The sequence below is a fragment of the Hakea prostrata genome, chromosome 10, assembly GCF_041222555.1.
Source record: "Hakea prostrata isolate BN-2017 chromosome 10, UWA_Hpros_2, whole genome shotgun sequence".
NCBI classification, from domain to species: Eukaryota; Viridiplantae; Streptophyta; class Magnoliopsida; order Proteales; family Proteaceae; genus Hakea; species Hakea prostrata.
In genome coordinates, this window is record NC_142609.1 from 42,389,472 (window position 1) to 42,417,248 (window position 27,777).

The 27,777-nt window shown below is 36.1% G+C and overlaps 2 protein-coding genes across 3 annotated transcripts; one reads left to right on the forward strand and one right to left on the reverse strand.

Moving 5' to 3' along the window:
- Positions 1–1,508: 1,508 nt before the first annotated feature.
- Positions 1,509–12,769, reverse strand: LOC149003131 (uricase / urate oxidase / nodulin 35). Of its 2 annotated transcripts, XM_089137028.1 has the most exons (9): positions 12,686–12,769; positions 12,360–12,593; positions 12,009–12,101; positions 7,445–7,520; positions 5,699–5,808; positions 4,765–4,856; positions 3,075–3,248; positions 2,870–2,963; positions 1,509–1,952 (listed from the first exon to the last, which is right to left on the reverse strand). In XM_089137028.1, the coding sequence occupies exons 2-9, from the start codon at positions 12,561–12,563 to the stop codon at positions 1,869–1,871; spliced, it is 927 nt and encodes a 308-aa protein (XP_088993154.1). In that variant the 5' UTR covers positions 12,564–12,593; positions 12,686–12,769; the 3' UTR covers positions 1,509–1,868. The 2 variants fall into 2 exon arrangements, with proteins under 2 accessions (XP_088993154.1, XP_088993153.1); XM_089137027.1 differs by lacking the exon at positions 12,686–12,769 and having other exon boundaries at positions 12,360–12,679.
- Positions 12,770–20,980: 8,211 nt separating this feature from the next.
- LOC149003132 (uncharacterized) lies at positions 20,981–27,777 on the forward strand. The gene is made up of 4 exons (XM_089137422.1): positions 20,981–21,235; positions 23,728–23,984; positions 25,407–25,855; positions 26,968–27,777. Exons 1-4 carry the CDS (start codon positions 21,120–21,122, stop codon positions 27,241–27,243), a joined length of 1,098 nt encoding a protein of 365 aa, XP_088993548.1. The 5' UTR covers positions 20,981–21,119; the 3' UTR covers positions 27,244–27,777.

Sequence of the window (27,777 nt, forward strand, 5' to 3'; positions counted from 1 at the left end):
CCTTGAGGCCAGCGGGGTGAATGTCTATATTAATTAAATAAAAGCTCCCCTGAGGATGTAGTCGTGGTGCGCGCAAGCTGGCTGGAGATGAACCTTGAATCCAAAAAAATTTCGGCAGATTTCGACCCCCATTTCAGGGATATTTTTGGTCATTTTGGGCCCAAATTTGGTGTTAATATTTAATAAATTTGAATTATTTCTGATAAATTCTTTCATTTAAATTCTCCTTCCTAACCACATTTAACACATTTAACATGTTACCTTTTAAGGCCTAAATCATTCGGACATAATTGAATATATACATCTTCCCTACCACATTTGGTACATAAACTTTTGAGACCCGTATTAATGGAATATAATTTGTAAGATTACTCATTAATCTTGATGATTTTGCTATAAAATGTTTTTCTAATTTTTTTATGTAAATTATCCTGCTTGATCATATTTGGCACATCACCTTTTGAGTCTTGAATCATTGAGACAGAATTGATAAGATTGTCCATTGACATGAAGATTCCATTATAAAATCTTAAGAGAAATTGGCAAAATATCAATATTTTGACGATATATTGGTCGAGGCGATATATTGCAAACTCGAGTTTCAGGGTTCGTTTCGGTTCGCCATGCACCAAAATTGCCAAAATTTGGCGAAAGGTTGTACGCTGCCTATACTCCCATCAGATTTTTATTTGCCCCACAACCCCCCCCCCCCCCCAAAAAAAAAAAAAAAAAAAAAAAAAAAACACCCACCAACCCTAGAGATACTGAGGAATAACCTTCTTTCTGGCTATGGTTGTAGCAACATTATTGGAAATGAACTTTTATTCAACAAAGTTGTGATTTCCTTTTAGTTAAACACAACTAAAAAGTGTGACTAACAAGATCTAAATTTAGAGAAATATTTTGAAAATAACTAAGAACCGCTTTTAGGTTTCCTATATAGAAGAGAATTAAAATCAGATCGGGATCCTCTACTTTAGGCACACTCATCCAATGAGATATCTAAGGCTCTTTTTGGTATCAATTCTCATTCTCTATTATGCATATTTAAAATAAATAAGTACAAGAATTCATTGTTGGTCAAGAATGAAAAATGGTTTGGTGAATTTTGTCAAAATTAAATTATGGAATGAAAAATAAGTTTGGTGTCAAAATAAAAAGTTATTAGTAAATAATAGTGAGCAAGTGATAAAAGAGAGAAAAAATATGATTTTTATAAAAACATGTGTATTGACTATTTTACCCTCATCCTAACCATAAAATTTTAAGTAAACTTTTTTTGGTAAGAAATTTTAAGTAAACTTGTGCATAAATGAAGAGAATGAAATTCTCACCATAATTCATAATTGACAAAAAGTTCATTATGAATTTTGGAAGATTTTCTATTATTTTAAATAAAAATAAAACTGATAATAGATGCCAAACAACTTAAAATAATGAAAAAACCTTATAATAGAGAATGAGAATTGATACCAAAAAGAGCCTAACTGTTGATGTGCCATGCACATATCGCCATACACTACAGAATCTGCTAAATGAAAACACTTCATAGAGAAGAGCCGGATCCTCTTTATGGCCCAAGTGATCAAACAAGAGATGAAAATTTTGGAATCATACCAAGGAAAGTAGAAAGGATGTCAATCCAAAGTTATGATCAAGCACATAAATACAGTAATGTGATAATCTTACTCTTCATGAAGAGTCTAAAACAAGTCACAACACTATAATTAACAGCACTGCTTGTGTATCTCTGAACCAGCAGCAATGTGGCTTTCTTCTCCACTCAAGCTTAATTTTAGAAGAGAAAGGTACGGTGGATGCTGTATTGTACAAGACACAACACACATGTAATTTCATACAATGGCCTTCTACATCCTGGACGAGATGCGGCTCAAGCTAGCTTGAATTGTTCCATGTGGTTCATCTGTAGGTGTATAGACGTCGTCTTCAAACTGCAAGATCTCATAAAAAACAGTTCAATGGGTGAGATAAGGCGTAGCACAGTAGTACTTAACCAGAAAACCATGACAAACTGTGGCAAAAAGAGACAGTACCCCACATCCCCTACCGCAGACTCCGATACAGGAAAATAAAATTTTTACGAAAGATGCAAACAAAAAGATATACTATTCTGTTGTAAATTCTCGGGGTCTCACCCCATGATTAAAATGCTTAGGATTCCCTATTCCCTCCCCCCCCCCCCCCTCTGGTAGGACTGTCATTCCCATGCCCAAAACATGAGTTTCAGATGTATCAAGTACTGGTGAGAACAAAAGTTGATCTATTGTTCATCCTTTCGTTTTTCATGATTATCTAATTCCACAATTCCAGGATTCTTTCTCCAATTAGTTTATCTATTAATTTTTAGTTATCATTCTCTGACAAGAAAAGAAAAAAACAATTACTTTCTCTTCTAGTTTTGATTTTTTTGTACTCTAAAAAGATAAGTCTATTTTATTTTATTTTTTTAATTTTTTTTGTGGGGGGGGGGGGTTTAGTAGCAAACCTTAATTGATATGAGTAAAGGTGCAGAGATAGTAAATATGTCTCATTCTTTTAAATATAATACATGTTAATAAAATTCAGAGAAGGAAGTATGGAGGAAGGAACTGCCACAGTCAATTTGGTTAGTTAGTAGCTCAACAGTTGATCAGGCAGCCCACAAAACCAGTTTGAAACCAACCAGTTCGGGAAATTGTCCAAGATGAAGTAGGTAGACTAGAGCAGACTAAGAAACCTATCTTTAAAAGCGAAATGATCAGTTATTGGGTCAACCAAACAAACAGGAATAGCCATAATCCAAGCCAACATTCCAGGTTGATTCATCTTTTGACAGTGAACTTTAAATGGGTAATGAAAGAAGATCTACCTTCACAATAGTTGGAGCATTCTTGTTTGGTAGATTGACTGGTAAGAAATGGAGATTAGGCATGTTTAGCTCGATTGATGAAATATCAGGGAACCTGACAAAAGCAACAATTAAGAAAATCAGAATATCCCAATATTCAACTCTAAGCACTCACATGATAAGAACTAAACACAGAGAGAGAGAGAGAGAGAGAGAGAGAGAGAACCTGCTCATAACAGCCTGGCACATGTCATAAAGAGTGGCCTGAACTGAGGCACTATAAACTCCCCCTTTTGGAGGACCAAAGAAGGTCTTTTCCAGTACTTTCTTTACATCCAGGTATTTCTCAGTAAAGTAAAGAGGCCTCAAAGGAATGCTAGAAAGGGATTCAAATTTGTACCTGCAATTATTAATAATCCATCCCATGAGTATATTATTTGTTAGATAATCTAAGCCTACAATGCAATACTTCTATTGAGCTGGCCAGAACAGTATATTTTTTGTGCAATGATTCTGAACTTCATAAAAAGTTTACTTCAAACATTAAGGGTTACAAGTTTAATTTAGATGAAATAGACAACATTTAATGAAGATGTACCAGAAAAATCACAAAGACCTTCTTGGAGCTTCAGCATTTGTTGTCATTCTGTCAACACAGTCAGAGAGTCAATACACTCACATTGAGGTTTTGGTATGAAAGAGCTGTAGAAGATGGTAGATGACATGTGTGGAACTGAGCAGTGCAGAGAGTTGATTTATGGGCAGGTATGGTCAGAGGCAGATATTGCATGTCAACTGCAAGGGCATGAGCTGAGAAGAGATAGGTTACATGGTTGAGCTTAGCATCCATACCTAACTCAGAGTTTCAGTTCATGTTTTTCAGTATTGTTGGTGCAGTAGCAGTAACTTCACAGATTGTTGGGAATTGCCTTCTAGTTAAACTTTGGAGCTCGAGTAATAATAAATTAAGATCTCCGAGTAATCTTTCAAATAAACTTGAATCAGATCAATCTGGTATCAGAATGAAAAGTTATGGCATGTTCTTCAGGCATGTGAATAAACTGAGTATAGCACTCACTGCATGAAGATCATAAGAAAGAGAAATGTTACCCTTATGAGTTGGCTTTATATAGGAAAAATCATTTTGGAAATCAGGTGAGAAAGATACGGAGGTTTGAGTGGGCAGATGTTGGCCAATGTTGATGTTGAACATGGTGCAACATAAGTTTCTGTCATAGGCTGTCACTCTGCTCACTGCATAGCACTCAATTATGGTCAGCAGACACCGGAAAATTTCTGGACGTTGGATAGAGTTTGGCCAGCACTAAACAGAGTCCAAACAGAGACAGTGAACTCCTGCCCATGCTGGACTCTAGACAATCTCATCTTGGACTTCCAATGAATTCCATTTTATTGACAGGATTTTACTGCGCTCCTATAAGCTCCCATTGTCACTGAGACTGAAGTACTTAACTAAACCATGCTGTAGAAACTTGGGTGAGGGAGGAAAACCTATTTCATATTGCAAGTGCCATAAGTGTTAGAATTGGACTAAAGCATAAAGTGGTGGATTCCACATGCCCTAAGAATGACATTCCTGAATTTAGGTTACTTAGCAAATAGATTTAACTGATACATATACAAGGACAAACAAATATCTGGAAGATTTCTACACAGAGACCAGTGCACTGACATTAACAATGTTTTGTTAACCTTCTCCAGGAAATTAAACAATACACTCACATTAAATGTTACTGAATGTGGGAAGGGTGCTGGGTAAATGCAGAAGTACAGCATAGAAATCCACTTTTGGTAAATCTGAATTTTAATGAGATGAGGAACTTCTGATTCATGTTGGATGATCATTTAATTTTTCTATCCTGTAAGCCTTCCAATATAAAATGGCTAAGTCATACCTCCACAAAGCACTGACTTCAGTTGCCAATATCCTTTCCTTTGTTTCAGGCAGAGCAGTGTATTTGTCCTTGATATATCCTTCAAAACCTGACTGTTCATTGCAAGTGGGGGGAGAGTATGAGAAACAAGTATATTGAATGTACTATGTCACTTATCATGATTTGGGACATCAATATGAAAGCATGGATGATTACCCCAAAAAAAATACAATAAAATAAAATATATCAAAGTATGGATTGAAATTTCTACCAAAAAACATAAGTATGGATTGAAAAAAAATATTATATTTCTACAAGTTTTTCTCACAAGAGAAATATGGGCAAGTATTAGAGAGGAGGAATTAAAAGGTAGAGGTCATAGCATGTCCACCATGAAAAAACTCCCATCCTTCCTGCACCTAAAAGTAGCACATGCAAACAGGAATCCAGGCAAATTCACAATTAAAAAGTAATCAATTCAAACAAATAGTTACCAGTTTCCAATGTGCACTCATCCGTATTTAAGACCTACGAGTACAGGATTTTATCAATGCAGGAGCATGGTCTCTAGAGGTCAGGGCTGGTGCTGGAGGAAGGAAAAAAAATGTCTATAGGAGTAAGGTTTCTCAATGTTGGGCTGGGGCAAGAGTGAGGTAAAATATGTCAACATTGGCAAACAAATACCAAGGAACCATATGAAAAGAAGACCAGGGGTGTTCAAATGAGGATTTTCTGTGTTCCCAGTCCATGGAGGTGTCTCACAAGCATCCTATAAAACATAGATTCTACCCCATTCCTGAATTCTAAATGCTAGTTACCCAAATTTCTCCAACTGCAAGTCTACTTCTCTAATCCCTAAGCCTTCATTCCTAAGAATGCAGCATAATTTGAAACAGTAACCTGTCTTACATAGTAATTTTGAAGAACAATGATACAAGCGATACTGGAAACAGACCTTGGTTGTTTTCAGCACAGACAACCCCACGATTCCGCAAGTTACCAATACAGCACCAGACTTCTTCACTGTAACTTCTGTTGTATGTTTTTCAGATCCAAGTTTAAACCCTGGAGACAGAAAACACAAGATAATTAACTGCTTGGCCCTGAAAGGTCTGATAAACTTGAAAAACCAAAATGCTAAAGTCAGTTTCAGATACATAGAAGACATAGCTCATAGACCAAGAAGCAAGATAGAAGACTCCATAAGTTCGGAGAAACTATTTCAGAGAATGGAAAAAATTTATTGAAGCAAAGAAAAAATTATAGGAGAAAGTATAGTAAATAAACATATGGAATAGCAACAGTTGAAAAACCATAAATAAATAAAAGATACTAAAATGTGAAACAGAATGAACAATATGATGAAAAATGTAAAAAAGCTAACAACAGAGTGTGAATCTGGTAGGTACAAGTGTAAAATACATATTACCTATAGCATGACAAAATAACAAAAGAGTAGTGATTCAACAGCAAATAAATTAAAGAATCTCACAAAGTTAAGTAGTAAATGCATTCAAGAGTAATATGTTGCTAATAAAGCAATTAATTAGACAAGCCATAAAGAAATATATGTTCCAAAAAAAAAAGGAGTGAGGGATTATATCTCACCATGAACAATAGATAGTGTAATTGAATACTAATGCTGAATAGAACTAACATCTTGTAAGAGAATCTTATGTAACTGGTGGGATTGTGATTTCCCTTTCCTTCTTTTGGTTTTCCTTTAGCAGCGGGAAGGGGGGGGGGAGTTGAAGGTGTCTTCAACTTTGTAGAATGCTTTGTAAATTTGGAAGCTCCACATGTGTTTGACCTTCTGAATTCAGGTATGAGGCCTCAGCTCTCTGGCAAGTCTTTTAACTCTTAAGTTACAGCGACTGAAGACCCCAATCTATGTCCCTCACTCATTATGAATCAGCTTTGACATGATAAGCATTAAACTACACTATAACAACCTTAATTTCGTCATCTGGACTTCCTGGTTTTTTTTAAATTCCAGCCAGAACACTTTGATTTGATTGACGTTTCTTTTCTCGCTTTGATTTGATTGAAATTTCTTTTCTCTCTCAACTGACTGTCAAATTTGAGTGGCTCAAAATTACTCAAAAGAGTACCCAAGATATGAACACCTACTGGGAATGACTCACATAAAAATGTTTTCATCTGGACTTCCTGGCTTTCTTTAAATTCCAGCCAGAACACTCTGATTTGATTGACATTTCTTTTCTCGCTTTGATTTGATTGAAATTTCTTTTCTCTCTCAACTCACAGTCAAATTTGAGAGGCTCAAAATTGTTCAAAAGAGTACCCAATATATGAACACCTACAGGGAATGACTCACATAAAAAAGCTTTCAGAAAAATTCTTAAAACAAAGATCAACAAGGAAATACTTTAGTGGAGATTAACTTGACCACAGGGTACCTCAAAGGGTTAGGGTTTGGGGAATCCAGAAGCAAGCCAGAGGGCAGGATTCCTGTGAAATTCAGCCATCACTAGCATTCTTATCAATATAAATGAAAAACTGATATGATAGGAAATGACCACTGATAAACTGATATGCCTACATCTTTTTCAACAACGGGCATCCAATACGAAAGCACCAGCACATTGATTGTTTGGAGAGAACAGAATATTTATTCGTATGAAACATAGACATAATTTATGTTTTTCTACCTAACATTGTAAAAGGATCATCTACTAACCATGTTCATGTGGTTGACCATCTATATGTACACGTTCCCATGGCTTCTCCACTATTGTGATTACTGCAGCTGTGACCTACATTAGAATTTAGAACATAAAAAAATTAGTTCCAAAAATACAAATGTAAGCATATCGCGATGATGATGAATTGAAAAGCGCAAATATATACATATCGCCAAGGGGGAAACTGCAAATTATCATCTTCACTAATTTCTAGGTCTCGTTATTTTTTCATATTCTAATATTTGCAGAACACTGAAAAATCCTAGTCTTAAAATTTACTGGTAAAATCCCAGTCTTATTACTGTCTCTGCCATTCACAATAAGCTACCAAAATCTGAACTTGTGAAGATTTTGGTCCCCTTTTTAGCAGCTACACATAATTTATTAATCGGCATTAGCATTGTGATGCAATTATTTTCCAACCATCTACAGCTTGATGTGAATCGGATCTCTACTCTGGATTCCCAGAAAACAGATTATTGGAGGCATATTAGAAAAAATATGAAGTGGCTAGCAAGCCCCTATCAGAAGGCAATTTAAGTTAGTTTGTGTCATTTTTAGTAGGAAACCTGTTAGAAGAGGTTGCTGGTCAGGATACTCAGGACAGAGTCTACAAGGTGATAAAGTCCAGCATCCAAGATGTTAACAGCTTCTTCTTCTTTTTTCTCCAAGTCACATAGATTTTAATTCTTTATGCGTCTTAAATGTATGCAAAACTCAAGTTGCAAAATAGATATGATATGTCATGCTAAATTGAGGTTGATGCAGGGCTAACAGCACCTGTTAACAAACCCATCCATGGTAACATCTTAGGCCCAGGCCATGCCTTATCAGCCATGGCAAATGCACACAATCCAGCACAAGCTCAATGGACAGTTCAAACTAAGTTCCAGCTCAAGTTCAAACTTGGTAAACCCAGTATTAACCTGAGTCTCCAGGTTTATTGGGATAATTTCCAGGTAATGAAATCTCCATGTTTCTAGGGGATAATTCCATAGAATGAGGGCTTTTCTCCCTAGATATTCCGTATGCCTGTCCCTTTCCCCAGTATATTCAATATCTTGGAGGCTGTTTGGCAATGCCAGAATATCTAAACAAACATTTCCTTCTCGTATGAGAGTACCTCTGAGACTACCAGCACCAAGAGTGCCTACATGACACTCCTGTTTTGAGAACCAAGTGCCGTCAGTGGGACTCTGATGGTTGGGGAACTAGCGGGACTCTAGGCTATTTATCTTCATCTCCAACCATCATAAACACCATCTTTCATTGTCATCATAATATCAACAAATTAGACATCATCAACAATCAACAACACAGCCATCAGCCGAACTCCATTCAACAGAACAGCAGGAACCTCCATCCTATCTCAAAGGATCTGAATAGTCTGGTTTACTTCAGACTTCCTTCAGCTCAATCCTGATGCATAGTTCTCACCTGTTTCTTCATCAGGTGTATAATTGATTTCAGCTGATCCCACAAAGTCAAATAATTCTAGTCCTGCTAGAAGTTTTTGTGACCAAGGAGATGAACAGGTGGATTGCAAAGTGTAACGAAATGTAGCATGAGAAATATAGAAATAAAATACATGACAAAAGGAGAGGGGAGAGAGAGTAATCTCCACATGAAACCTGGTAAGATGAAGTAGGCTATTCACCACCAAACGGACACACACACAAACAGAGAAAATGTATTCAAGCCATTTAATTAAAGCAATACCTCAATGGCGATGGTTAAGCTGAAATATTTAAGGGGGGGGGGGGATAAGAGCACCTCAACTAAACCAGGGGGAATCCCCCCCCCCCCCAAAAAAAAAAAAAAAAGGGGGGGGGGGGAATGATAAAAACTTTGATTCAACACAACAGAGGAATGAACACCTTAAAGCAGCACCACCCAAAACAGTTCTGCGAGGAGGATTACTAAAGATCCACCGATAAGAAAGTTCATTGACATCACCACATGTAATGCCTTTGTTTAACAATTGTCATTATACACGCAAATAGAAAGGCTCCATGAAAAATAATATTTCTATGAAAAATTCTTCCGCTGTAGCACTCATCTTTCCAATTTCTGAAACATCCGTCATTGCTAACTTGAGTGAGATAAACCTACTGAATTTCTAACTCGAGTCATGCTTCTAATGATTCCTTCCACCATCCAATAGATTTACTGCCATAGTTGCTCTTATAGTACAATGAACGAAACGAAATGATCCAAATACTACATCAACACCCAATGATATACCCCATGTGACTATCTATTCCAGAGAAAATGCCTTCCAAATACCTCCAACTTTGAACCGGACAGAGGAATTAAGGAAAGTTAATGGTATAGGTGATGTAGCACAACTAGGAGTTATTGTTCATGCTACAGTATGGTGAACAGTACCCTAGATGATAATTTTCATATTTGGTGGGCCCCAAGTACAGCTTGCAAGGAGATAAAATAGGATCTGTTTTGTGGGAGTTCTAGAGATAATTTAGGATTTTGTTATTTATTTATTGGGATAATTATGTAATTAGATTTTTATTTCGGTGGATATATCTAAGATCAGTTTTAATCAGTTTCAAATTCCTAAGCGTCCTAGTATGATTTTTTTTTTTAGTTTTAAATTACCAAGAATCCTACTATAGTTATTTTTGTATGGAAGTATGTCCCTTTATTATTTAAACACTTGTAATCAGCCACCCCCTCCCTCTTCTCCTCCTCTTCTTCTTATGAGTGTTCTTCTCCCTCTTCCCCATCTTCAAGACTAGTTCTTATAAGATTTCCCCTTCTTCCACCTATCTTCTTTATCATTCTTTCTTCTCTATTTGTCCCCTGTTAAAATGTCTCTCTGTAACTGTGTTTTATCATTCTTTTACCAAACCGCAGTCCCCAGACTGATCGAGAGTCTGAGACATACAGGTGAAAATACAAAGATGAGCAGAAGAATAAAAGTCTTCAGTCAAGAATAAGCACCGAAGTAGTCATTGAAGTAAAACAACAGCAGATGAAACACATCTAGAATATCTGGTCGAATATTCTCAAACATTTTCTAAAGAACAATGCAAACACAACTTTGAGGAAAATACAAGACAACCATGATCATGAATTCTTAATTCAATTAGCAAACAAAGAATAAGACGCTAAAAAACATCTTACACCAACTTCTCAATACACTGGCCACAAATTTTCAAGCTACAGTATCACATTACCCAAGGTCATCAGATAAGTACCCCAAGGCTTTCTGATGAGAACATAACAGGGAGCATTGCATAAGTCAGGAGGAAAAAAAATGCATCACAAGTAGGTCCAAAGACTTTACCGGTTGAATTGTCAGCCAGATTGGTACCAATAACAGATTTTTCAACAAAACCTTCAAAGTTTACACTCTTAATACATAACAATGACATCAACAGGGGAAGCTATCAAAATAAGCCCATATATGGAATCACTTCCGCTTCAAGGGCTGGTCGACAGGTAGTTTGTTTCTGTGCTCAGGAAGCACTTCCAAGCTATAGTTGTGCAGCTGATAAAGGGCCGTAGGAGATGTTTCCGCTATGATAGATAACTGACAAATTTGTGCAAATGCCTGAGAGAAGATTTTGAAAATAGCAGCCATAATAGGTTGAGTTGGAGGGCATTGATGGATCATAGCTGACCATGTTTGAAGAGGAAGCTTAAAAGTTATGACTTCAACAACTCTCTCCCTCTGATTTCAACAAAGTTCTAAAATGTCTCTATAAAACTAACATTGTAAGGGAAACACTATATAATGATCACCAGCCCAACACAAAGAGAATTTTGAAAGTCATTGCTGAATAGAGGATGAAGATCCTGACGCTGTGATTCAAGAAAGGGGTTGGGCTTCGTAGAAATCTCTTTCCAGTCTCACAACTAAGAAAAGAAAAAAAAAAAAAAAAAAAACCTTGGTGCCGAGTTCCCTGCATTTATCTTGATTGGCAAGTCACAGAGAGTCCCACACAAGAAGCCCTCACCCACCCCGACCACCCCGGAAGGGGGCAAAAAAAAACTCCAGTAATTACTCTCTTGCCTCCCCTTTCTTTCTCATAATCATTTGGCAGAAACTCAAGAATTCCAGCAAAAGCTCCTAGGTATTTCTCTGTTCTCTTCTGTCTCTGGTTCTTAGTTCCCACAGTGTAACCTTTGCGTCTCATGGAGGGGCGACTTGGTCCCAGTTTATATCCGCAGCCGATCACAAACAAGTTCTGGCAGCTGCAAGAGGGATTGGTCTCAGTTTTGCGAGGGATACAGATGGAGGATTGAAGAGGAGGAGACTGGAAGACGAAGAGTGGGAGATCCACGACAGCCATAAGAGATACATAAAGGTGGGAGAGGCGAGAGATGAAAAGGAGCTGGAATGTATCCAGTCCCCGTTGAACAAAACTGCTCAAAACAGTTGAGAGGCAGAATACACGAATGAAAAGTGTAAAAAACATAATTTTCTCTACTTTTCCATTTCCGCAGAGGTATAAGCTTTCCATTCTATGGTTTATAAGATAGAAATTTACAAATTAATGAGCTAGCAACACCAATGAAGTAAAACTGGTAACATACCTTAGGATAGTAAGATGTAAAATGCCTCCCAAGTTCGATTGCAAAGTTCTCGACCGAAGTAATTTCTTTACATTCCTTAGCTTTTGCATACACCTGCATTGGGATTCAGTTCAAATCATACAAAGTGAAGACCAAAAATTGAAACCATCAATTGGAAAGTAATCACAGAATTAGGATTCTTTCTAGTAGCAGATAATCGTTAATCAAGTTATGAATTTTGACAAAGTTAGAATCATGCAAAAGATGATATCATCGAATATGGACGAGATATAACAGAAAGGAGGATAACAATAGAATAATAATAGATAGATAGATAGAAGAAGAAATTCAGATAAAGAGAGTAATGAATACAGTGTTTTTCATGGTATCGGTGGTCACGATATCTGAATTATCACCATGGACATACGCAGGCAAACAATCAGAGAAGAGGCTTATGTTCACATTCCATTCAACAAAAAAATCTTGACCATCTACTTTCCTCCAAACCCTAGAAACCCTGACCCTCGACTTTCCATGCTGCTGCTGAAAATTCAAGCCATCTATAACGCCTGCCATGGTTGATTCCCTTCCAAACCTCACTGCTTCCTTTTCAGATTCAGAAGAAGCTTTGTTTTAGTTCACGCAGCTCACAAGATCAGATCAAGAAGATTTATATCATAAACTGAGCAGAATCTTACCAGCTGATGCCTAATGGTGACGAACAGACGATATATTTCTTTTATTCGATCTTCTAATAAAAAACGGTTTGATTCTTACAGGTTTGGATGATAACATATATATACACATAGATGAAAAGTAGATACATCATATTATATATTGACCGTCAGATTAGCATCAAATTGATTCTCTTGTGCGTGTAGGAAAAGCTTTGTCCGTCAGATTGGTATCCAACAGACTCGCTGGTCAAATGGGTGGGCCCGCTATGGAAAACCGGTTTTCCTAAGCCCATTGGATCTGCTGCCCGTTGTTTGAAATGAAATTCCTTATTTGGTAAGTTGGTTGGAGTTCATGTTGTTCTGACTCATATCTGAGCTAGATTTAGTTTCATGCATCACGCTTTGGATTATGGGTCGACCACTTCAATCGATCGTGTTCATCCACGTGTCACATTCAAAGTAGGTGGCCGTCTAAGGCTAGCATAGAAAGGATCACCATTTACGAAATTGCTTAGGTCTCCATTTAGGAAATGCGACAGTCAAGTCAAGATTTCAGACTGTAAGATTTGAAATATCGGTTAAAAATTGAATCTTGACGGTTGAATTTCAGGGTCGATATCAAAATTTGATCTGACGGCCCATAGTGTTTGGCTTGACGATCTATGCATTTATATTTAAAATAAAAATTCTACCAAAAAACAAGGGAAAATTATATATTCCGTTTAAAAACTTGTTGAGGAATCTATAAATGAGTCCGGATCAGCTCCCCCGACGGGGAGCACAAAGTGCTCCCCATCCCGGTATGGACCACACAAAGCACCTGGGGCCCAAAAAATACTATATGAAAAACACAAAAAAAAATAAATTACATTCTACCAAAAACGAGGGCCCAAAATTATGTGTTCGGTTTAAAAACGGTGAGGGTTGAGGATCATCTCTACAAATTCTCACAATACTTCTTCAGATTTGAAACGTACCAAATATACTTTCTTTAAGGTATTTAGACACTTTAGACACCCCGAGGGTTGTCTTCACCCCAAGATCAGTTAATTCAAACCTTTAAGGTTAAACTCCAAGTTCCTAAGTCATATAGATTTATTAATATTACTATATATTTATATAATTATGACAACATTTGAGTGTATACTCCAAAGCCCAAGATAATATCAGCGACATCTCCCTACTTCTACAAGCTCATAAAGCCCAAGAAATACTTATATTACATTATATACATTATTCAGCCATATTTTGAGCCCATTTTGGTGATCTACTATAATGGAAATACTGAAATTAATGCAAAAAATGTATAAAATTAAAGTACACTTACAGTTTCACTCACCCAACGCCATTGCATATAATTCCTTCAGTAGATTTTCGATTGAAGAATGCATTTTTTTTGGCAAACTGGGTTTCGAAAAAGGGAAGCATGACCTTGAAGAAAGTTATTATAAGACATCCTGTCTTGGGAAGAAAAATAACATTAATACATGTCGATCATGAGAATATGATACTTGTGTATAGTAAAAACACAATCAATGACAAACCCTACCAGTAGCAAAAACAACAATCCAGCTAAAGAGCAAAAAGCAGCATAGAGGGTCGACTGTGATATAGTTGCATTTCAAGAATATTTTTAGGTTGGTGTAATGGTGTTGATACGGCAAGGGTGTCAACGGTGCGGTTTGGGGTGGTTTCAGACTGAAAAACTCCTAGCCCAAATACGGCCCATTAGCAAAATAACGGTTTCGGGCCGGTTTCGGTTTAATGCGGGTTTGGGTTCGGGCTAACTAACGGTTTGGGCTAACGGTTTAAATTCGAGTTGACTATTTATGGTATGTAAGAAGAAAAAAAAAAAAAAAATAAACAATTGAGCATCCTGCATCTTACAACAAAAGCAAAAATTATATGGAAAACAAAGTTGTTATTGGTCAATTTCCATTAAAAAAAAAAATCACCCATTCTATAGAAATCAAGAACCTAGATATTAAGTAGTAAAATGACTATTCCATCTTTAAATTCATGTTTAATTCTTTTAGTTGTCTATACCTACTACCTAATGGTAATATAATAATTTAAATACTATTTAATGTAAAATTACAAAACGGGTTGTAAATGGGTTGTGGTTCGGCTTCAGGTTGGTGTGGGCTCCATAACCCTCAGCCCAATTACGGCCCATTAAGGTTCGGTTGAGGCCGGTTCAGTCTATAACGAGCCGGTGCGGTTCGGTTTTAACGGTTCGGGCTATAACTTGACACCCCTATGATACGGTGTGAGGTTCTACTTTTTTTACCCTTTGAAAGGGGTTTTCTGCTATATAAAGCGGCCATCAACTCAATGTAACTCACCAAGGAAAATGGGTTAGATAAGATTATAATACAATCAGATTGTTTTGTAGTTATCAGTCTTATTTCTACATATCAATGGTTGTCTCATATCACAATTAGGCCCATTTTAGATGATATCATGTATCTTAAGACTAGATTTGAGTCATGTGTTTTTGAGCATATTCCTAGGTTGGCAAACTCAATAACCTAGCTAGGAAGGCCATGTCGGCTTGAAGAACAAATTTTTTGATCTGTTCCTGAATAAAATCTCTTTAAATCTAAAAAAAAAAACCTCACCGAGGAAAAAAGAAAAAATCTATGTAACAGAGGTATTAAGGGAAATAAACAATGCAAATTGCCCTTTCAATCTCCTTACACAGCCTGGTTTAATCTATGCATAAACTCTGAGAGAAAAAACAATCAAATCCTGGGCTTCCTTCTCTGCAGGATTTGATTCCTAGCCACATCTCTTCCATGATCCCTCATGTAGAAAATAAGATGGAATTTTACTCTAATTAGATCAACACAAGCATTAATCATGTGTTCTATCATAGAATGAAATAAGTAAGAGTAGGGGGAAGAGGATTATCAATACAATGAACACTTTATACTACTTAATCCCTTTCTAGTTCAATATGAAGTTACTCTAAAGACAACAATGAATGATGGCAAAATTATAAGAAGAAGAAGAAGAAGAAGCATAAGACGAAAGAGAAGACCAAGACAAAGGAGGGATTTACCTGTGTGATTTTCCCTCTTTCAGATCCAATTGAATTAACCTATGCAGCAGTTTTATCACTGCTAAAAATCCCCAAGACAGTTAACTCACCACCATCAGGAAAGTCGATCACTTGTGTTATATCAGAGAATCAGTTGGATCTGATAACTCAGAGACTGAAAATTATCAGAATTCGATCAAACAAACCCAAGCATCATAGAGAAACTCCAGAGGTCCAGAGGAATAATATTTAAGTTTCTGGTTATTCGAACCCAGATTCTCCATTCGAGAAATAAACACTACTATATGAATCAATGGAGACATGGGCGACTGTGAATCTTCTGTTCAGGGAGAGAAATAATGAGACATCACGAATCCATTTTACACGTACGTATTCTTAATGAATCAAACATGAGAACAACAAATACCTGGTGAAGACTTGTAGCATCAGTAATCTATCTGGGAAGAAGGTGTGATTGCCATTGAAGAGCTTATGGGCGAGAAGGTAGGAAATTCTGCTAAACGAAGACCAGAGATTATCGCAACGGTTTAGAAGAGCTTATTGACATATGTGTCCTTGGAAAAATTAATATTACCCATTGTCTATTAGTTATCCGATTAGCCTTTGTAAATGTGAAATAGGATAATAATGACTTATACGGGAGATGAATGAATGGACAATTTTATCTATAATAATTAGAATATGTAATTCAAAATAATATACGTTAGAGAAAAAATTTTAGTAGAAAAGTAGGATAATTTTGTCTAATAAAAAATTTATTAAAAAATTATATATTTTTATATAATAATATAATTTTATTCAAAATAGCTATTAATACAAGTAATTACTTTTTCAGTTTTCTTGAGTCACCATAATGAAGATCCAAAATAGGTTTGATTAAAAAAAATCAGAGTTGCTAGTACCATCAATTTTTTTATGTATGAGGTTCATCCGGTGCGGCGCAAGAGGGAGCTTTGTCGTTGTCGTCCGTAAGGACCGAACCAATGACATTTCCACTAAGAAGTATGGATCTAACCACTCTACCAACACTGCATTGACGAAAGCCAGGACTTCATTATAATGTTGCAGCAACGAAGGTGGTTGAGAAGGGATGTCATTGAAGATTGAAATTTTAAATTTAAAAATTAAAAGTATTAAAATATAAAATATATAACTTATATTTACATGTATATTCCCTTTTAACCCCTATCATTGAATCCAATTATGTTCTGTAGCCGATAATCTAGCTAGGAAGGCCCAGTCTGGGCAAGTAGGACCTGTTTGATCTAATTCCATTCATTGGCTTCTTGAAGCTTGTAATCAGGATGCCTCGGCCTTTTCTTGCCGTTCTTCTAATTGAAAGTTTGATTACCAAAAAAAAAAAATCCAATTATGAACACGTGATAGTATCCAACACTCAGGGGCCACCAAAAAAAAGGAATAATCATCCCAAAAACCCTCCTTTCTTTTGTGGAAGAAGCTGGAAATTTATCCAGTTCATTTCTGCTTGTAGATGTATGACATGTGTCCCACTTCAAATGGTTGAAAATCATTTATAAGTCATATCAAAGAGTTGTGACTAAATTAGAAAAAATGATGTGACTTGTAAATAGACTTCAACCTTTTGATGTGATATTGGGACACATGTCACACATTTATAAGGTCCATTTCTTTGTCAGAAATGGACTGTATGTTAGTCTCGAAGAAGCCTTCTTTTGCCTAGGGTTGTAATTGGGGCGAGCTCTTGGGCCCATTTAAACATCCAGGCCCAAAACCTAGGCCCCCAGTGAGAATAAGATATAGCTGAAGTTGATCAACCCTATAGGCTGGCATAAGCTTAATAGTGGGCTGTAGTTAGCATAAACTTACCCCAACCCAAGGACTGGCCCAAATGAATATGTACATTAAAGGAAGACCCCCCCCCCCCCTCTTCTCTTCTTTTCTTTTCTTTTTTCTTTCTTTCTTCTTCTTTTCTTTTTTTTTTTTTTTTTTTTTGGCTTGCAATGGAGCTTCTGCCTGGCCAGTTTACGCGCATCTTGATTGCATCATGAGGGGAAAGTTTTTACATGTATAATTTAAATACAAGATAGGGCTTTGCCCTTGGACCCAGGGGAATTCGAACACTCTTGATGTCATGAGGGAAAGCTTTTTCCGACAAAATAGGTAATAAACAACATTATGAAATATCACATGACTTGACCTCTAAAAGTTAGATGCAAGCTATATTTTCTTTGGTAGGAGATGTAAACTAAATTTTTTAGGAAAAAAAGACAAACCAAAAGCACTTGACCTCATAGTTATGACATAATAAAAAATGAGGCAGAATATAAAGTATTAAAAATTGAGAAACCTAGAGGTTCTATTAAAAAGAACTTATATAAAATTTCATGAGAAAAAAGAAAAAAAAAGAAGAAAACGGTGGGGGAAAAAGGGAGGAATTAGAAATGTTTTGATGCCGACCACTAACTTATTGTGCAAGATAGTGCGTCTTATCTTGTTCTTGTTTACAAACGGTCTATTTTATTTCTTATTATAATAATAATATAATATATTACATATACACCCCTTTAGTTTGTTAACTATTATATTTACACCCGTTAAGATTTATTATATTACAAATGTCTCTTTATGCCTAACTTTATTAGTTTTAAAATTAAAAAAAAAATGTTTATCAAAAAAATTTAAGAAAAAGAAGATGACATATTTACCCTTGCTTACTAGGTATATGGGAGAAAAAATGTGTGACCTTACGAGAGTAGTTACACTTAAGCTTTACTTAAAAACCTAATCATTGCCTCTTTCACTTGACTAAACCAAACCATGCAAAGATAATAGAAAAAATCACATGAGTTGTAAATATAATAGTTTATAAACTCGAGAGATATTGTATATAATTTGATCTTTGTAATAATAGTAAATATAATATCTCAATTTGTAATATTTATAGTTGCCACTTTATAATGTGCTTCGAAGCAAATCCAATGCAAACCCCACTTTGATTAAGATTATTATATTTAATGGATTGATTGATTCATTTCAACGAAGATGATAAGGTTCTCTATTCAAACTTTATCATTTACTAAGAAGAATGATCTTTCGAGTTTGAGTTTGATATTCAAAGATGAAAAAGTCTTTGCTTTCACAATGATGAAGTCAATGTATTCTAGAAGATTGTGACTTGGTCGGAAATTTATCAGAACCAGAAAACTTAACTCTTAAGAGATTGAATATTAATACAACTTTTGACTAATTGTATAATAAAAGCAAAATTAAATTTTGACAAATTAAGCCTTAATTAGACTGGTTTGGCTGCATAAAACGAGTCCGGATTAGCTACCCGTCAGAGTGCTCCCCAATGGCTTTACTACCGTAAATACAGGGGAACTCAGGGGTTGGGTGATGGGATCTTTTTTTTTTACTTGTGCGTCAAATATGATTTATGGTGGTAAAGTCGTCGGAGAGCACAAAGTGCTTCTCTGACGGGGTGATGATCCAGATTTGCATAAAACTACTATTCTTCGGTGTTAAAAAAACTTCTAAGCAGGTTTGAAGTTTCAACCACTCCAACCTCTCTGTCGCTCTCTCTCTCTCTTAACTCTTTTATCCTCAAATAAATTGAATTAGGTAAGGTGTCAAATTTCAACTACCCAATTTTTTTATATTTTTTTTAACTTATCCAGAGAGAATGTGTTTGGTTTTTGTTAAAATTTTGTCCATACCACTACAGAGTTGTCAATTGTGGGTGAAGAAGAAGTAAAGAAAATGAAAAGATTTTGTAAAAAAAATAAATAAATGTGAGTCTTACTTTGTAATTTTTCATATTTTTTACAAAATTTCACTTATTTTATGGAAATTTAAATAAGCATGAAGTAAAAAAAAATTAGCATGTCACCTCACAAGCTTTATTATTATTTGTTAGCTTTCTCACCCCACAAACCAAACAAACTATATGTTTGGGATTTCATAAAAAAGTTTATATTTTTACTATTTTTTTCTCACCCCACTTTTATTTCAGCAAACAAACGCAACGTTGATGAAATCCCATGATATAGTAAAAGGGCAAGCATGACAGCCTCTTATAGGAAGGTAGAAAGACTAAAAGAGATCTTAGGATCGAACCTCTATCTCTAAATACCTTCTCCCTCTCTAACCTAGATCTTCTAGGTCCAAACATGCAAAATTACTTCAGTCATGCACATCAATCGAAATTTCGAAATGTTAGATCCCAAATTTTAGTTGAGATTTCGATCTTGACCGTTGAATGTCAAGGTTTGATTACTACCTCTCGCTCCTACAGACTGAGATGTATTGCTTAACTGTTAATGCGTAGGACTAAAGCAAGGTCACCAAACAAGATGTGCATCTATGCATCTACGCGTCTACCAACTGGATGTCATGAATGCGTTACCAAGCAATCAACTCTGATATCATGGACAAGACATCCAATGAGTGGATACACTATGACACGCCCTACTTAGATTAAGGGTGTCAATTGGTACGGTACCAACTTTACATAAAACCAGAACCGTACCATATCGAATTTACACGGTATGGTACGATTTTGGTATTTACAAAAACGGTTTGGTACGATTTCAATATTAAATCGGTGAGGAAAAACAATTTAAATTCGATATCTAGTGTGGCACAGTTTTGGTACGAATGAACTTATGCCATTTTTTTATTAGTTTATTAAGATCCTAATGAAATTAGGATTGACCAATCCATATAATTTGATATTAATAGAGATAAAACAAGTAAATATAATTAATAGAGACAAAACAAGTAAATTTAAAACGATAAGTTAAGGATGAAACAAAAAACTGATACTGAGAATTAGGGATAGGGTAAAGGTTAAGTGTTTTAATTGTAAAATTACAATTTATAACCCTTAATTTAGTACGGTACCAATTCGGTTTGAGTACCTAAAACTGAAACCGCCGAAGAAGTTCGGTTTCGATGCATACAATACTAAATTTTGAACGATATGGTGCGGTGTGATTTTAGATGGCGCAAGTCGATATAGTTAAACAGTTTCAATACGCAATTGACACCCTTATCTAAATATATTCACCCACATAAAAGGATGGAAAAAAAACTTCAACGCTGTACGTCCGGAATCTTAGGAATTTATGATTACGTGAGCTCCACGCTCAACGAGAGGCGCGTGGGCGTTTTATTTGTCGACGCAGAACCCAATTTGTCTTAACAGAAAACAAAAAAAAAAAAAAAAAAACAAAGCAATTTGGCATCGCCTTCCCTTATGAAATCGTTACTTGCAGCATTTGACTTTGACGAGAATGGACACGGCCAGGCTGTCACGGCGGCCATTGCCCTACAAAAGCAAACCTTCCCGAACGTAACCACAGATCGCCTTAGCTTTCTCACACATTCGCTGCAAAAACAAACAACGCCATGGCTACAGTAGAGCTCAGTCCTGTAAAGAAGGTCGTGATTGTTGGAGGAGGAGTTGGTGGCTCTCTTCTCGCCAAAGCTATTCAATTCCGTGCCGATGTCACACTCATAGATCCGTAAGCTTCCTTAATCCTTCTCTCTTACCGTTTGATGACAATCATAAGGATCTTTGTTTGTTGTTATACCTAATTTTTAGACTGAGTGTTAGAATTGAAGTTTGTTTCGTAAAAACATGACTCCTTTTTTTCTCTCTTAATGTTGAATCTGAAGTTTGTGGAAGAAGTTTGAATTCATTGAATCTCTTAATGTTGTATTTGATGAATTTGTATGGTGAAATTCATCGTGTTGCATTATGTAGTGAGCTCATTTGGGACTCAAGGATGTAATTCCAGGTAACGGAACTGAATACTAGGAATTTTAACTAGATCGTGAGAAATCCTAGATGAATTATACACTTCCAAGATATTGAATCAATGAGTATAGTCAACTAATTTTTGTTTCCCGAGAGTTACATATAGCTTCTATCTGATACAACTGGAGTGGAGGGAAGAAATTAGAGGATAAGGCTAGAAAAACTGCAGGAAAGCAAAATCAAATCCTTTCACGAACTCAACTAGTGTTAAACTCAACTAGTGTAAGAGAGCGATCATAATTCATGAGCATCTACTCCAAATGAAGGAGCTTGTGCTTTAAATTTATGGACATCCAATTCTCAACATGTGATTTGTACCCACATTGGTAAATTGGTTTCCTTCACTATAATGGGGATGAAGTTTCTACCAGTTCAATGTGCAGAGCTGAGCAACTTTTCGTCTTCCATCATATGCCTGATGAAGAGATAGTAGCATTGGCATCATTTCACTTGGAAGGTGATGCCCGAATATGGTACCAACTTTACAAGTAGGATTTTTTTTTCTTCTTTTTGGATGAATAAATGAAAACTAAAGCAAGATCAGACTTTGATACTGAAGCTTAAGAACCTGATCCAATCAATATATTATGAAAACAGATTTGGTCTCAGGTCCAAAACTAAAGAACTTAAAATTCTACTAGAAGAAGGGATTTCTGAACCAGTTTAAGAACTTGAGATTTAACGATCAAACAGTAACTGTAGTCCACATTTTACTTAATGGAAGGAGTATTTTCCAAGAATTTGACTCTCTAAAGTATGTTGTTAAGACACCTATGTGAGGGTGTACATTGTGAGAGTAGAGGGGCTATGGGGACAAAAACCTAGGGGCAGAATCAGCTATAAGGACAGGTCGCAGGGACTTATTTGGGAGCAGCCACTCTCATGTTGGCCTATGTGGAAAGGAGCTAGTTAGGTTTTTTTTTTTCTTTTTCCTAAGGGGTGGGGGGGCATAGCTCGTAGGTGTGGGGAAGACCCTCAGGTGAGGAAGGTCCTCTAAAGTGGCAGCCATGATGAGGTTTAGTGTGGTCTGAGTTGAAAATTGTTATTGGTTAATGCTTATATGAATCATGTTGAGTCCTTCTCTATTAATGCAAAAAGTATTCTATTACCTTCGTTATTTGCCATTCTTGTTATCCTTTGTTAATTGACCTATTGTGGAATGGAAGATTGGTTCTTAGGAGTGAGTATACAGTTGCTGGAAAGGCCAGATTCCTAACGAGTGTTACTGGAAGTTGCTGGGTCTCATTCTATGTTGAGGAAAATAAAGTTCCAGAAACTCACTTGGATTGACGGAAGGTTAAATCTAGAAGAAGATTCGATATCGCCTTCAGGAATCCCACCTGAATCACTAACTTGGTACCCTAACAGAGGCTTCACTGCACCCCATGGAAAATAGGTGATTTGAATCTCACAGTACTAAGAGCTGAAAGCTCATTCCACTCATCAAAGTGAGGCTTCACTGCACCCCATGGAAAATAGGTGATTTGAATATGACGGTACTATGAGCTGAAGGTTCATTCCACTCATCATAGTGGTGTACATGGCATAGCACTTAAATATGATAAAATTCTTAAAACAAAACTTAAACAAGGCTTCTGCATCAGAGGTAGCCTACTAATGCTAAAGTTCACTGCAAAATAGAGGGAAACAATTTAAAACAAGGCTGAGCTTGGCCAGACCTGAGTCAGGCTTACTAAAATGTTTTAATGACAGCAGAACGAGAAAATAAAATGCTCAACTAAACTAATAAAGAAAATCGTGTATTCCTACCTGTACCAATATATTAGGCCTATTAAAGTAGTCTATTACATAGAAGAACTACTGAATCAAGGGACCAACACATATATAACTCATCTTGAGATTTATTCCCATTAACGCAAGCCCAATTCCATGTTTTATATGCATCAATCTTTGCTTTGGTATTGTCAGCAAAAACCAATGAGAATAAAGACCCCTATCGATAGATTCTTGCATTCTAAACTGTGTTACTCTGGCTCCTGAGTGTTGGATCTTTATTCTTTACTAACTGTTCGAAAAATGGTAGGGATGCTGAAAATACTAATATTGTTTCTTTCTGCAGTTTGAGCTTTCCAACCTAGGATCTCACTTTAAAATTGCTGTACAGTAGCTTCCTATAGTTAGGTACTTAAGGTATTAAATAGCTTATCTTATTCATTTGGATTTCATTTAAAAAAGGAAGGAGTATTTTGAAATTCCATGGGCGAGCTTGAGATCAATGGTGGAGCCATCTTTTGCAAAGAGGTCAGTGATCCGGCATACTGATTACTTCAAAAATGGACGTGTAATCACATCTCGTGCAATGAACATCACCAATACGGAAGTGTTGACTGAGGATGGTCTTCTGGTTCCCTATGATTATCTTGTCATAGCTACTGGCCATGCTGATCCTGTCCCCAAAAACAGAACTGAAAAGCTCCAACAATACGAAGCAGGTTCTGATATTTCCTCAGTGATTGCTTATATCTTCAATGAATATGCTAATATTTGTAGTGTTTTCTTAGTGGCTGCTTATTTTCTCCTTTGTCTTTCTTCCCAAAACAAATTTAATGGTGCATAAACTGTTTTGTCCACCTAATCTTACATTTAATAACTATTAGGCCTGCTTTATTCACATCACCTGTTTTAATTATTTCCTATTTTACCAGTACAAGTCTAACTAAAATTTAGTATTTCAAGTTTTGCTTTAAATTTGTAATTTTTGCTCTGATATCTTGATTGAATAGTTACTTAACTCCTGTAACTGTATTCTTCTTTCTATCACTAATTTTTCCATCAAATATTACAGCTTTCCAACTTTGCTATTCCTCAATAGGATTATTCCATATGTGTGATTGTGTCAGTCAGATGACAACCATCTATTTCTTACTTGTTAGATTTGGCCAAGTAAAGCAGTCTACCAGAATTTATTCAATTTTTTCTTTAATCTGGCCCCTATACTTATCCTGTCTGAAGCTAATATCTCACTGGGTTTTGAGGGTCTGAAATTAGCATCGTACTGTCCTTAAAATTTGTGCCAAATGTAACCTGTCACGTGGCATATATCAAGGTCATCATACAGGAGAGCCTTCCTATTTGGGCCATCTATGAATCATTGCAGTAAACTTTCTTAGAGCTTCATACTTGTATGTGTTTTGTTTTTCTTATCTTGTGTTAGTTCCCAAACTATTCTCAACTTCATCATCTTATAAAATTAGTCTCTACAAGAAAGAGCGATAGAGAAGGGACTAATAACGTCACTAGTGGGGAGCTGCACTCCATCCTTAAGTGATCCTTATATCAAATTTAAAACACTACAGTGCTGTCCTTGATTATCTGTATAAATCTTAAAATATTGAGCTCTGGATCTCCAAGGTGTATTTGTTGACCCAATCAGATATTAGTGACCCTCCTTTTGCAATTAATTTGGATTCATTATCAACCCACTTGTCATTTTCTTTTTGAATGGACATCTTGCTGAATATTTGATATCTAATCAAGTCAATGTTTTTATCAATTGTTCAAATGGAACAGTGGTTTTGAATGGCAAGAGTATGATCAATCTGTTCCTATTAATCAGAATCCAAGGAAAGATGTCAATACTAGTGGATCTGGTCTTAATTGAATTCCATTTTTGACAGTTGTGATCAACTGTGATGTACCTTTCGTTTTGCTTTACTACTTTTCCTTTTTAATTTTATGTAAGTATTATTACTGTGGGCAACATTTGCTCTATGTCTGCATGGATGTGTCCTGCAAAAAAATTTCCTCTCCTATGCATCACCTGGTGCCTATTGTTCACTTGAACAAAGTGACAACTATGTCATTTCAGCAATTATTCACAATGTCATTTGACTGGGTTTTATTTCTAATGGCAGAATACCAAAAGATAAAATCTGCTGATTCAATTTTAATTATTGGAGGGGGTCCCACTGGTGTTGAACTTGCCGGAGAGATTGCTGTTGATTTCCCTGAGAAGAAAGTTACTCTGGTTCACAGAGGGTCAAGGTTGCTAGAATTCATTGGAGCAAAGGCTTCTAAGAAGGCATTGGATTGGTTAATCTCAAAGAAGGTCGAAGTGATTTTAGGGCAGTCAGTTGACTTGAACTCTATATCAGATGAAGGGACATATCAAACATCCAGTGGAGAAACTATAAGGGCTGACCACCATTATGTTTGTGCTGGTCAACCAATGGGTTCAGCCTGGCTAAAGGAGACCATATTAAAGGATTCACTGGATATGCATGGGAGATTGGTGGTTGATGAGAACTTGAGGGTTAGAGGTCGGAAGAACATCTTTGCCATTGGAGATATTACTAACATTCAGGTAATGTAACTTGTATTCTCCCATGCTTGTGTGAAATATAATTTGATTGACCACTAAAGGCACCTTTAAGGCAAGCGAAATCTTATATAGAGAAGCCTTGGCACCAAATTATGCATGAAAAAGTTGTGCTGCTTCAATATCCCAGACACGAAAGCTGGCTGGCCAGCTTATTGTTACTATGAGGGTCCAATATGTCAGTCATGTAGTCTTTTTTCTTCCCATGACAAGTTAAATTTTCATTGATTTATGTACAATGAAATACACCTTTCTCTGGGGCTAGAGTCAACTAGGAGTGTCTGCCACATTCAAAAAACTATCAGACTTGCCTTTGCCAAGTTACTAAGTAGAGGATATACTGAGATATTGTAATTTCTAGCTGAGAATAAAAAATTTATATGTACCAAAAGATGCAACAATCTCTTGTTAACCTGAAGAATCTTTCAAATAAAAGATTTGATAGGGTAAGCATCCACCACTAATCTATAATTCCTGAAAACTGGTTCTTTTTGGGACTATTCAATATCTGGTGAATTATTACTGTAGTGACTTAGATGTTAAAAATGGCATTACCCTCTAAATGCTTAAAGAGTCTTCTAACTAATTCTTGGGCTAGAAGAACTCTTTGAAATGTTGCACTCTTTTACCATATTGGATTGAACAAATAATATATACCATCTGTGTAATGCGTAGGAAATACTCTCATTGACCTCTAAATGAAGTGCAGGGGTGCATCTTTATCTGAGATTGCCAGACCCTTGTGTTGTTTCAGAGAAATTATGGATTGTCCATTGTCAAAATGTGCATCAGTAGTCAATTGCCAAAATCAATATGATTGTGACTTCTAGTCATCTCATCTTTATTCTATGGTGACTTGTAACTGCTGTCTCCCAGGTTGTACATGGTGAATGTAAGTATTTGCAGTCATTCATTGTGCTGATTCTTTGGCTAAGAAATCATAAGCAGGACCTGTTTAGGAGTACATCCTGATCATTCATATAAATAATTTTTTGTCAAGTAATTGCCAAATTATTTATGTTTAGCATTCTCGCTTATTTGTGAGTAATTCTTTATGCCTAATTATTGTTGGTGGTGGTGGAATTTGAAAATCACAGGAAATCAAGCAAGGTTATATTGCACATAGGCATGCTTTAACGACTGCCAAGAACTTGAAGCTTTTGATGAGTGGAGAAGAAGAAACAAAGCTGGAAAAATACAAGTCTGGTAGCCCAATTGCACTTGTTTCACTTGGGAGGAGAGAAGGTGTGGCGCAACTCCCGTGCACAACAATAGGCGGATGGATTCCTGGATATATCAAATCCAGGGACATGTTTGTTGGAAAGACAAGGAAGGAATTGGGACTAGAATCTTATCCTGTAGAGAATGAATGAGAGGTGAGAGTGAGAGAAGTTAATGTACTACCTGTAAATTTCTACTTTTATCTTATTTCTTCCTCAAAACTCTTTTCTGCAGAAATCAAGTACACAAATAGCCTTCCAAACCTTGTGATTTCCTGGCAAAAGTGAGTCTTGAGAGGAACGAGTTTGTCAATAGTTGTTTTTTCCTTGTGTTCTCCTTTGATACTTCTTTATAGGTTATCTGCTCAGTGTTTAGGATGTTGAAATGCTACTGTCTTGTTTACTTATAATATAAAGAGACTTTTAATGTAATCTGTACTGCAATCTATTGGCTTGGGCACTATTAGCTCCTGCTAGGTTTTGGAGTGTAATGAAACATTTATGTTATGTTTTTCATGTGTTTCCTTGGAGAAAGTTTTGTTCAATGCATATGTTTATCTTTCTGTGAACACAATGGGTAACTTTTATGATTGGAAGAAGACTACAGGGGCAATTGCCAGTTTTGCATTAGAATTATTAGTCTGTGAAAAGGCATATCTAAATTTATTACTTGAGAATAATGGTGAC

Excerpts from the sequence above, each read along its gene's own strand:
- LOC149003131 (XM_089137028.1), bottom strand. The coding sequence starts at position 12,563 with ATGGCAGGCGTTATAGATGGCTTGAATTTTCAGCAGCAGCATGGAAAG. Across the intron at positions 7,521-12,008 it reads TTACATCTTACTATCCTAAG|GTCACAGCTGCAGTAATCAC; the intron begins GTATGTTACCAG and ends ATTCTAATGTAG. Across the intron at positions 5,809-7,444 it reads TGGTCAACCACATGAACATG|GGTTTAAACTTGGATCTGAA; the intron begins GTTAGTAGATGA and ends TTCTGTCTCCAG.
- LOC149003132 (XM_089137422.1), top strand. The coding sequence starts at position 21,120 with ATGGCTACAGTAGAGCTCAGTCCTGTAAAGAAGGTCGTGATTGTTGGA. Across the intron at positions 23,985-25,406 it reads GCTCCAACAATACGAAGCAG|AATACCAAAAGATAAAATCT; the intron begins GTTCTGATATTT and ends TTCTAATGGCAG. Across the intron at positions 25,856-26,967 it reads GAGATATTACTAACATTCAG|GAAATCAAGCAAGGTTATAT; the intron begins GTAATGTAACTT and ends TGAAAATCACAG.